The sequence below is a fragment of the Triticum dicoccoides genome, chromosome 5B (genome assembly GCF_002162155.2).
Source record: "Triticum dicoccoides isolate Atlit2015 ecotype Zavitan chromosome 5B, WEW_v2.0, whole genome shotgun sequence".
In the NCBI taxonomy this organism is placed as follows: Eukaryota; Viridiplantae; Streptophyta; class Magnoliopsida; order Poales; family Poaceae; genus Triticum; species Triticum dicoccoides.
In genome coordinates, this window is record NC_041389.1 from 641,464,602 (window position 1) to 641,476,715 (window position 12,114).

General features: G+C 51.8%; 1 protein-coding gene across 1 annotated transcript in view; it reads right to left on the reverse strand.

Moving 5' to 3' along the window:
* LOC119312276 overlaps positions 1 to 1,954 on the reverse strand; it is a 9,801-nt gene extending 7,847 nt beyond the window's left edge. Inside the window, exons 1-3 of the mRNA XM_037588000.1 lie at positions 1,849 to 1,954; positions 1,208 to 1,296; positions 993 to 1,065 (exon numbers count right to left, since the gene is read on the reverse strand). Of these exons, the coding sequence (XP_037443897.1) occupies positions 993 to 1,065; positions 1,208 to 1,296; positions 1,849 to 1,875 (189 nt within the window). The 5' untranslated portion in view covers positions 1,876 to 1,954. The remainder of the gene's footprint in view (positions 1 to 992; positions 1,066 to 1,207; positions 1,297 to 1,848) is intronic.
* Between the last annotated feature and the right edge of the window lie 10,160 nt (positions 1,955 to 12,114).

Here is a 12,114-nt window from a genome sequence, read left to right on the forward strand (position 1 = left end):
GACGTCGACGCCGCGAGGGCCCCCATGGCGGCCGCCGCCGCCGGATGCGCCGCGCGGGTGGGGGAAAGAGGGGGTGGGGGGAGTGGTTGGGGCGCGCGCGTGGTCTAGGGTTTAGTGGAGGGAGGAGGGGGGAGAAGAGTGGCCGGGGCAGGCGGGAGAGGGGTGGGCGGTGGCGGGTTCGGGTGTGGCCGTGTGGGTGGTGGGAGGCCCGCGAAAGGCGCGTCATGGGACTCATGGACCCGATAGTGGGGATTGGGGAACGAACGAGCGTGAAAGGCAGGTGAACAGGTCAAGTTGGTTCAAGAAAAAAACAGGTCAAGTTATGGCGAAACTGCCAAAGAAACCAAAGAGTTCGCCACAAATTTACTACTCCATGATTCTCTTTACATGAGGGGTGCATAAAGAAGTAAACTCCTTTTTTTCTTCTTGTTGGCAGAAAAAAATGTGAACTCTACATATAAAGTTTCGCTGACACATACTCTCTCTGTGAACAAATGAACTGGTGACGAAAAAAAAGGAATACACATGGATAATAGATTTACGATTTGCCATTTTGGATCCATGAAATGAATTGGTGACGAGAACTTTGACACCGATAATGTGACACTTTATTCAAAAATTCCTCTTGCTGCCTTTTTTTCTTCTCGGCAAAAGGATAATACATGTGGTTGTTTTTTGGCAAGAAAATAAACTATAGAGATGTTAAAATGTATTACCATGTCATATCAAAGAAAACAACAAAATAGTTCTTTTCAACCACAAAAACATACATGTATGACTACACGGATATAGTAAACAAAGGAAAACAACAATAATAGCAGGCGCGACGAAGCACGTTTGTTCTTGTAGTATGCATATATGTGTGATGGATGGAGCAAACACGGCGGCCTCTTCTCATGGACGATCCGTCATTGGATCTACTTCCGGTCGGTGGGCGGGTTGTCTAGTTCATGCATGTAGTCAGGGCGCTTGGAGAGCCAGAACCTGCGCACCCCGTGTTGGGAGTACCTCTTCCCTTCATCATGATTCTCTAGCACCCCGGCTGCCCTGTTCTGCTTTGTCACCCTGCATGTACACCCATCCGTTGTTTCACACAAAACAACTTTAAATCAAATCTTGGGCGATGCTGGAAAAACTGATCAAGTGCGGTGTGTCGAAATGTGGAGCCCTGAATGTGGATGGAAGTTTTGTTTTGTTTTTGTAGTACCTGACTTCAGGGTTGGTGGTGATATTGCGCACAAGTTGCATCACACAAATACCGACGGCCACGCCAGTCGTCGCGAACAGCGGGTACACCTGGATGTTGGAATCACTAATAAGACATTGACATGATGAATTGCATATTGCGATGTTATGGGTAGAAGGAGGCATGTCGCTGACTCAACGTGACTTTGTTGTATGACTATGTATGAATTTCCTATGCCAACATGAACACAAACAAAATCTCGGAGGTTTCGTTTACCATACATTTTGGTCATGTGTTAAATCAAAATATTGTGGAGGTCTTTGATGCATTGGAATATAAGACATGTGACACAAATGACCTATGCAATAACAAATCATGGTTGGCAATTAGCAAATAATCCTCCCATGTGTTGATTGATCTTTGATTAGTTTTTACACAGATGAAACAGATCATATGTAAGCAGCAAACAACAAAACATGTATATTTCTTTAGACATTGTAGATCGGGTAATTACTTGATTGCTCGTAAGGCACCAAATGAAGTATAAGAAGGAAAGTAATGATTTTGATAAACCAATAGAAATAGGTATAAACTTCTGATAAAAACAAGTAATGTGCTTGATTTGCATCTGCAAATGGATAACCTAAATTATCATTGCGTACCTCGGGTCGAATCCATCGAGAACCCATTTGATTGATTGGATTGTTTGTTGTTCTTTTCGCAGCAGAAGAGATGATGAGGATGGCGATGGAGAATGAATCGTAAGTAACTCCCCGCTTTCCTCAAAACATATAAATAGGAATACCTTTTATTACACCCTCCTTGAAATAGCAATGCTTTTCTTTCATCCTCCTATTTTTATCCACATACATCTGGAGGATTTTTTTTGTTTTATTATTTTCAAAAATATAAAAGCATACACGACCCCCTGTCATCTCTAAGAGTTCCTTCAGCCGTTCAACAGGAAAAACATATAAAGATGTGAAAAAATCACATGTGCGGGCTAGATCAAGGATTCAAGGTAGGCAAATGGTCGCATGTGGAGATCGTCTTTGTAGCAAAAGTTTCCCATCACAAGGGATTGTGTGGCTTCATCTAACTCGAAGAGCGTAATATGCAAAGTGTTTAACCATGCATTTTTAAATTCAAATGGTAGATGAGTAAAATAATATTTACCCATGTGTCAAAAAAGTGTTTTTAATTTGTATTCAAAAGGACTTTTGTACGGTTGTGACGCCTTGGCCATGGACAAAATTCTAAACCGACCTTGGGCATCATATTACTAGCCCATGATGGCGTGTGATGCCGCGCCCGTTATTTCTGATATTATTTTGATAGTTGTGTGTGTGTGTATTAAATCTACTAAGATTTGTATTTTCTCCCTTTTTAATTTTTTATTACATCTCCGGCATTTAAGACTACTAGGAAGTTGAAATATGTCAATCTGTGATTTATTCGTTTTGACCGCATCGCCTTCAACAACCTCTCCAGAAGGTTTCTGTTCCTGTGCTCCTTTCCCCTCACAGTGTGTTCCCATTCGTCGCTGCTTAGCCGTCAACATACTTGGTTTTTTTGTCACACATCCATGGTCGGCTCCATATAGAAGAGGGGAAAAGGGCATTGGCCAGAGCAGCGGGTGTTGTCGTTGGTCTGCACCTTGAAGATGTCACTCTCGTCCAGTGTGAGCCCGACCTACTCGACGATGGTGTTCGTACCGTTCAACGTCGATGCGCACTGCCCCAACATGAGAGGATCCAGCCAGTGAAAAGCACACACCCACTTCAGTCGGTGGGGTCATGTCATCCCAACTCTTGAGATTCGATGTCGATGGTTGTTTGGTCGATGGGTTATGGGCGATGTGTTTTACTGTTTCGATTTGATGGATTTTTGGGGGTTATGGTTCTTGCGTCAGTGCATGGGTGTTGCAATTCATTCTTGCATCGTGGAGTGTGGTACGGTATGTCTCTTTATTAGGGGCGGTGTCTCACTATTTTTTCTATTATCGTTGTTACTCTATGTTTGTTGATCCCTTAGCATGATCGCTCCACATAAAAACAATAGGGAACTTCACTAGCTAAACAAACAAAAAGCGAGCAACTACCAAGGAGGCTCTTAGGGGCAAGTGGCCCGGCAAAGCGCGCATATTCTTCTAGTCATGCATTGTGTCTAAACTATAGGGCTACACCACATGTAAGAATTTCAACTCTAAGTTTTATACTTCAATAATGGATGTTTCTTAGTTTCCAAAAGAGGGATTCCTATGCAATTAGTACTCAAAACAATATAGAATACCGTCGACGTCCTGGGAACGGGGGTCCCCAGACTTGCCTGCCTGCGGCCTGCAGCGTGGCTCAAGCAGTGGCCCAGTACGGCCCGTCTTCATCAACACAAGTTCAAGACCCTCGCGAGGGGCCAAGCCTCGCGGGGCGGACGACACAAGGCTTCCTCAGGGGCGGCCTCACCAGGCAGGCTCGCGAGGAGGCGGAGAGATCAAGGCAAGGAGTACCTCGCGGGGTGCTCGTGACGCAAGCCATGACGATCAAGACCAGTCGGGCGCCAGCCTGCGCAGTGTCCTCGTTTCCTCTTTGGTGCAAAGGGGGCAAGTGCAGGCACGGAGTACCGAGGCATCAGGCCAAGGTTTCCATATCGGTGCAACGAGACCAAGGCCAGCAGAGCGGCAGGACGGAGATCATCGTGGAGCCCAAGACGGCGTCATCACCAGTGCCTTTGGCAGACGAAGACCAACTTTAGTCAGGATGGCTTGTACTAGTTGCCCCCCTTCAAAATGGCCGTTGTTGGCTCCCTTCCGCTCAATATTTGGGAAAAGGACCAGGGCCTCTATGAATAGAGATAGCCACCACAGTAGAAAGGATCCGATCGAATCCTTCCCTAGTAGAATACCGCACCAGCTCAAGAACACCCCTCGCGAGGCTGTTCTTCCTATGTACTATTCTTCATCAGCCCCAGAGGCAATCCACCACACCACACACTGGATTAGGGTATTACACCACAACGGTGGCCCGAACCAGTATAAACCTCGTGTCCCTTGTGTTGTTCATCGTGCTAGCTTAGAATCACGGCGAGGCTTTGGGGCGTGAATCGGTAGGGAGAAGATCTTCGTGCACACCCCAGAGTTCAAACCTTAAGGGTTTTGCCGGAACCCGATATTCGACATTTGGCGCGCCGGGTAGGGGTGCGCCGGAATCTTCTTTCCGTGGTTTTGCGTTCCATCGTTTCGTCACATCCATGGCGGACGCTCGCCGAGCTCGCGATGAGCATCGGGCTGCTCTCGCTGCCTGCATCGCCTAGATGGCTCCCGTTGGTGGACCTCCTCGTCGTTCTCCATCGCCTGCCGCCAACACCGCCACCGGCCCGGCGGGGAACGAGCAGCAAGCATCTTTGCTGCATCCCTCGGTGCGGCGGGAAGGCCGCACCGCCACTCCGTCGCTGACTCCATCTGGTTCGTCGTCTCACGCCCGTCGCGCTCCCACGGACGCGCAGGCCGTGTTGCTCCTGGCACGTGAGCTCCTGCACTACCGCCCCGTCGACGACCTCTACGAGGAGTGGCTTGCTCACATCACCGAGCTCGTCAGCGCCGCAGGGGGCTCTCCTGCGCCGTCCCTCTCGCTGCCTCGCCCTTCGTCCTGCATGGGCGATGCAGCTCGGGAGGTGTCTCCGCCACCTCCTCCCCAAGAAGGCGCCCTGGCCCCAAGGCATGCGGCCCCTAGACGAGACCCACCGTGTCTAGTGCCCGCGCGACAAGAAAGGAGTTGCCAAGAAATCCCTCGGCCCCAAGAAGGCGCTCTCGTGCTCCCTGCTCCAGCACGCCAAGACCGCATCCCTGCACCGGCATGCCAAGACCCCGTGCTGCCCCTGGCAGCGGTGCGCGGGAACCATCAAGAGCAGGCCCCGCGCCTGCAAAAGGCTCCGGTGGCCACCGCAGGCTGCCGCGCCTTCACCACCGAGCTGCGCAGCGTCGCCTGGCTAGGCAAGTTCAAGCCAGATCTGCCTCCTCGCTACGACGGCACTGCCGACCCCGCAGAGTTCATGCAGCTCTACAAGCTGGGCATCGAGGCGGCCAATGGAGACGAAAAGGTCATGGCGAACTGGTTTCTCGTGGTGCTCAAAGATGGTGCCCGCACCTGGCTCCTGAACCTGCCTCCCGGCTCGATCTCCTCTTGGAACGAGATGCGCAGCCGTTTCATCGCCAACTTCCAGGGCACTCGCGACCACCCTCCGGTTGTGGGTGACCTGCGCCTGGAGAGACCCTGAAGAAGTACATCCAGCGTTTCAATAGCGCTCGCCTCAAGATCCCCAAGGTGACTGAGGAGGCCATCATCTCAGCGTTCTCTGACGGCGTCCGCGATGTCAAGATGAAGGAGGAGCTTGCCATCCACGAGGATCTGTGCACATCTCTAGAGCTGTTCAACCTGGCGACCAAGTGCGCAAGAGCTGAGGAGGGGCGCCTCTCCCTCCTCGAGCTTCCAGCTGTTGACCCAGAAGAGAAGAAAGCCAAGGACAAGGATGTGAAGCGCCAAGGAGCAGCTGTGCTCGCAGCGGAACCAGACATGAAGCGCGGTAGGGACCAGCTAGAGTGGTCCAAGGGTAGCTGATTATGCGCCTACCACAACCTCTACACTCACAACACCAACGAATGCCATGAGCTCAGATCCGTTCGAGAAGGACGCATCGGTCGATGCCCCGAGCGCAGCGACCGGGGCTATGGCCGAGGAGGAAGAGGTGGGGGACAATGGGACGACCGAGGCCCTCGCTAGGAGTGGCGTGACCGCCCTCGCGAGGATCGCTGGCAGGACCAGCCTCGCGAGGGCGCTTGGAGGGAGCAGCCTCGCGAGGATCCCCTGCAGGGCAACGTAGGCCTTCCTCCTCTGCCACCACCGCCAAGAAGGAATGATGACCACCACCAGGACGAGGGGGCTGGAGGCTTCCAGGAGCCACGTGCTATCGCTTGCATCCTGGATGGTGCTCAGGCCCCAGCCTCTCAGCGCATCTTCAAGCAGTTTGCTCGCGAGGTGAATGCAGTCCTCCCCAAGCTCGAGGCCACGCGCCCCCTCAGATGGTCCACGTGCGCCATCATGTTTAGCTCAGCGGATCAACTCAAGTGTGCGGCTACGACTGGCATCCTCCCAATGCTCTGTTCCCAGTCATCAGCAACGTGCAAGTTACTAGGACCCTCATCGATGGCGGTGCAGGGCTTAACTTTCTGTCCGTCGAGACGTTCAACAACCTTCAAGTGCCTTATGATCAACTTCAGCCAACCAAGCCTTTCTCAGGAGTTACTGATGGCTCCACTACTCCAATAGGGCAGGTTCGCCTCCCTGTCACTTTTGGACAACACAAGAACTACCGCACCGAGCTCATTGACTTTGACGTTGCCCACATTCGCCTGCCATACAATGCCATCCTCAGGTATCCAGCCCTGGCCAAGTTCATGGTGGAAACTCACCATGGTTACAACGTCCTCAAGATGCCAGGAAGCGGCGGAATCATCACAGTTCCCTACGAAGAGAAGGATGCGGTGTGCTCCCTCGAGCGCGCCTTCCAAGCTGCATCAATCGAGGACCCAGACAATAGGAGCGAGAGCCCTCCCGAGGCAGTTCCTAAGAAGAAGAAGACATCACCCAACTCAAGGTCTCAGGAGGTTGGCATCCCCGGAGGCATCGCGTCAGGATCCACGCCCGTGCAAGGGGTGCCTCCCTCCATCACATAGGAAGGCGCGCTCGACGCCCTCCCTGGGCAGGGCTCGGGGGCTCTCTTCTGGAGGGCCTCAGACTTTGCCAAGATCACGAGGGAGGCACTCGGGCACCACTTGGAGGGGTGCTTTGCGACACGTTTCCCTCAGGAAGGCACGGGGCAAGGAAGGCCAAACCCTCAGGAGTTCATCACCAAGACCACTCAGGAGCTGCAGGAATCAAGAGTCATACGCGGCGATCGCCGTCTACCCGACGTCGCTCCCCATCCAGGCGAGGATGGCGGACTGCGCATCTGCATCGACTACCCAGGGCTCAGCCGAGTCGCGTCTCAGGAGCGCTTCTGGCCTTCGCGCATGGGATGCTGCAAGGGTCCATCGCACAGCTACGTTCGCATGCCTTTCGGTCTGCTGAACGCGGCTGCCACTCACCAGCGTCTTCTGCGGAGCATTCTGGCAGCTCAGGAGGCCAGGCACCACGCGATCCTGGCGGAGATGGAGATGGTCCTCGAGGAACCGCCTGAACCCCCAGAGCCTCCCGAGGCTCAGGGCTCAGGTGGCTCGTGAGGGTCGGCCTCATCACCACGCGTCTTCAGCTACTTCAACACCCCCTCTACAACGGTACCAGGTGACATCTTTCGAGTTCATTTCAGCTGGGAGCGCCCTTGGGGCTGCATCATTCCCAGGTCGCGTGGGTTTGTCCCTGCGGCATGTATCCATTTTGCTTATGTCTTTAGTTTACCTTGCTGGGAGCACCCCTCGGGCTGCATCATCCCCAAGCCACTCGGGCCTGACCCAGTGGCGTGTATCCTTCCCGCATCTGTCTAATCTGATTTGCCTTTCATGCTTAACCTGCCTATGATTATCATCTCTCGCCTACCACGGGCCTTTTCTCCCTCCTGCAAATCGCTTGCATGTTAAAAGGGGGGCTCCTGAGCATCGCGACTCAGGAGCTCTTACTGGCTCTCCAGCCCTCACCCCCTGGCCTTGTCCACGGCATCGCGACCTGGCATACCAGCGGTGGCTGAGCTTGCTCGAGGGCCGGGACCTGAGGACGTAGAGAATTTGTATCTAACCATCTCGTAGGAACACACAGTCGTCCAAGGCTCAAGACCAGGCGTAAACCGCCTTGAGGTAGGGCCTCGTGAGTCCCGCGCTGGCTCACGAGTGCCCAGATACACCTCGTCTAGCTCTGCCATGCCAGCCACGTGCCAGGGCGGGGCTGTACACGCCCCGGGGGCTCCTCCAGGAGGGGGGCCCCCTCCCACGTACTAGTGGAAGCACCATGCTCCGTGCTAGCTGACGACACTGCCGAGGAACGGCTATGCCCGTACACATACGGAAGCGCTATGCTCCGCGCTGGTGATAAACAACCGAGGGCAACCCATGGCTGTATCAACCTCAGGGAGCCCAGAGCTCAGTGTCTGGCCTCATCGCAACGCCTCCCCTCGGGAGCACCACGCGAGGAGGCTGCGCTCGGGTCACGCCCGAGTGCACGCCACCCAGCCAGGTCCTTAGACCTGCTCGTCGCGCGCCCCTCCCCGAGCGGAGCCAAGGTATGAAGACCGTTTGAGCGTCAAGGGGGACTCCTGAGCATCACGACTCAGGAGCCTAACTGGTCACGTAGCCCCTCACTCCTTAGTCATGCAAGGCTAACTGCGGTTGAGGTATGCGCGGGGCCAGGCCCTGCCAATGTAGAACGACAGATCTACTCCTACACCCCCTCCCTATTTGTTGTTTGCGCGTCAAGGGGGACTCCTGAGCATCGTGACTCAGGAGCCTAACTTGCCACGTAGCCCCTCACTCCTTGGTACCGTCCTGGTGATCCGGTCGGGGCTAACGGCGGCTGAGGTATGTGCGGGGCCGGGTTATACATCCATTTTGCATCATGCTTTTATATCAATATTTATTGCATTATGGGTTGTTATTACACGTTATGTCACAATACTTATGGCTATTCTCTCTTATTTTACAAGGTTTATCATGAAGAGGGAGAATGTCGGCAGCTGGGATTCTGGCTAGAAAAGGAGCAAATATTGGAAACCTATTCTGCACAGCTCCAAAAATTCTGAAACTCCACGGAAGTCACTTTTGGAATTAATAAGAATTATTGAGCGAAGAAAATACCAGAGGGGGCCCACACCCTGGCCAGGAGGGGGGCCTCCCCTACTGGGCGCGCCCCTGTCTCCTGGGCCCCCCTAGAGACCCTCCGGTGCCCATCTTCTGCTATATGAAGGATTTTACCCTGGAAAAAAAATCAGAAGCAAGCTTACGGGACGAAACTCCGCCGCCACAAGGCGGAACCAATATAGGGCTCCAGCGGAGCTGTTCTGTCGGGGAATCTTCCCTCTGGGAGGGGGAAATCATCACCATCATCATCACCAACGATCCTCTCATCAGGAGGGGGTCAATCTCCATCAACATCTTCACCAGCACCATCCCCTCTCAAAACCCTAGTTCATCTGTTGTATCCAATCTTGTATCAAAACCACAAATTGGTACCTGTGGGTTGCTACTAGTGTTGATTACCCCTTGTAGTTGATGCTAATTGGTTTACTTGGTGGAAGATCATATGTTCAGATCCTTAATGCATATTAATACTCCTCTGATCATGAACATGAATATGCTTTGTGAGTAGTTACATTTGTTCCTGAGGACATGGGTGAAGTCTTGCTATTAGTAGTCATGTGAATTTGGTATTCGTTCGATATTTTCATGAACATGAATATGCTTTGTGAGTAGTTACATTTGTTCCTGAGGACATGGGTGAAGTCTTGCTATTAGTAGTCATGTGAATTTGGTATTCGTTCGATATTTTGATGAGATGTATATTTTCTCTCCTCTAGTGGTGTTATGTGAACGTGGACTACATGACACTTCACCATTATTTGGGCCTAGAGGAAGGCATTGGGAAGCAATAAGTAGATGATGGGTTGCTAGAGTGACATAATCTTAAACCCTAGTTTATGCGTTGCTTCGTAAGGGGCTGATTTGGATCCACTAGTTTCATGCTATGGTTAGGTTTACCTTAATACCTCTTTTTTAGTTGCGGATGCTTGCAATAGGGGTTAATCACAAGTGGGATGCTTGTCCAAGAAAGGGCATTACCCAAGCACTGGTCCACCCACATATCAAATTATCAAAGTACCGAACGCGAATCGTATGAGACTGATGAAAACTAGCTTGACGATAATTCTCATGTGTCCTCGGGAGCGCTTTTCTCATTATAAGAAATTGTCCAGGCTTGTCCTTTGATACAAAAAGGATTGGGCCATCTTGCTGCACTTTATTTACTTTCATTGCTTGTTACCCGTTACAAATTATCTTATCACAAAACTATCTGTTACCTACAATTTCAGTGCTTGCAGAGAATACCTTACTGAAAACCGCTTGTCATTTCCTTCTGCTCCTCGTTGGGTTCGACACTCTTACTTATTGAAAGGACTACAATAGATCACCTATACTTGTGGGTCATCAAGACTCTTTTCTGGTGCTGTTGCCGAGGAGTGAAGCGCCTTTGGTGAGTGGAACTTGGTAAGGAAACATTTATATAGTGTGCTAAAAATTTCTGTCACTTGTTACTATGGAAACTAATCCTTTGAGGGGCTTGTTCGGGGCATCTTCGCCTCGACCAGTAGAGCAAAGAGTTGCTCCTCAACCTACTGAACCTACTGAAAATGTTTACTTTGAAATTCCTTCGGGTATGATAGAGAAACTGCTAGCTAATCCCTTTGCAGGAGATGGAACATTGCATCCCGATTTACACCTTATCTTTGTGGATGAAGTTTGTGGATTATTTAAGCTTGCAGGTATTCCCGATGATGTTGTTAAGAGGAAGGTCTTCCCTTTATCTTTGAAGGGAGATGCATTGACATGGTATAGGCTATGTGATGATACAAGATCTTGGAACTATAAACGATTGAAGTTGGAATTTCACCAGAAGTTCTATCCTATGCATCTTGTTCATCGTGATTGTAATTACATATACAATTTTTGGCCTCGCGAAGGAGAAAGCATCGCTCAAGCTTGGGGAGTGAGGGAGTCCTGGATTAGGGGGTGTCCGGCTGGCCGGACTATGACCTTTGGCCGGACTCCCGGACTATGAAGATACAAGATTGAAGACTCCATCCCGTGTCCGGATGGGACATTCCTTGGCGTGGAAGGCAAGCTTGGCGATACGATATGAAGATCTCCTCCCATTGTAACCGACTCTGTGTAACCCTAGCCCTCTCCGGTGTCTATATAAACCGGAGAGTTTTAGTCCATAGGACGAACAACAATCATACCATAGGCTAGATTCTAGGGTTTAGCCACTCCGATCTCGTGGTAGATCTACTCTTGTACTACCCATATCATCAATATTAATCAAGCAGGAGTAGGGTTTTACCTCCATCGAGAGGGCCCGAACTTGGGTAAAAACATCGTGTCCCTTGTCTCCTGTTACCATCCGCCTAGACGCATAGTTCGGGACCCCCTACCCGAGATCCGCCGGTTTTGACACCGACATTGGTGCTTTCATTGAGAGTTCCTCTGTGTCGTCGCCTATAGGCCCGATGGCTTCTTCGCTCATCAATCACGATGCGGTCCGGGATGAGACCTTTCTCCCCGGGCAGATCTTCGTATTCGGCGGCTTCGCACTGCGGGCTGACTCGTTCGGCCATCTGGAGCAGATCGAAAGCTATGCCCCTGGCCATCAGGTCAGGTTTGGAAGCTTGAACTACACAACCGACATCCACGGGGACTTGATCTTCGATGGATTCGAGCCACAACCGGGTGCGGCTCACTGTCATGATGGGCACGATTTGGCTCTATCATCGGACAACGCCCAGAGCGCCGCTCAAGTGTCCGCTCCGACCATTAGCTCGGAGCCCACTACGCCAGCCGGGGACGGACGGTTAGACGCCACCCCGGAAACTACAATCTCTACGGCGATAGAGCCGGATACCGGCCTAGTCCCTCACAGGGACCGTGACTCCGAGGTGCCGGACTCTGATCCGGACTCCGTAAATCCCGCACGCCTTCCGATTGAACCCGATTGGGCTCCGATCATGGAGTTCACCGCCGCGGACGTCTTTCAGCACTCGCCCTTTGGCGATGTCCTTGATCAACTAAAGTCTCTCTCTTTGTCAGGAGAGCCCTGGCCGGACCATGGTCAGCAGGGTTGGGATGCGGATGACGAAGAAATTCGAAACCCACCCACCACCCACTTTGTAACCACTGT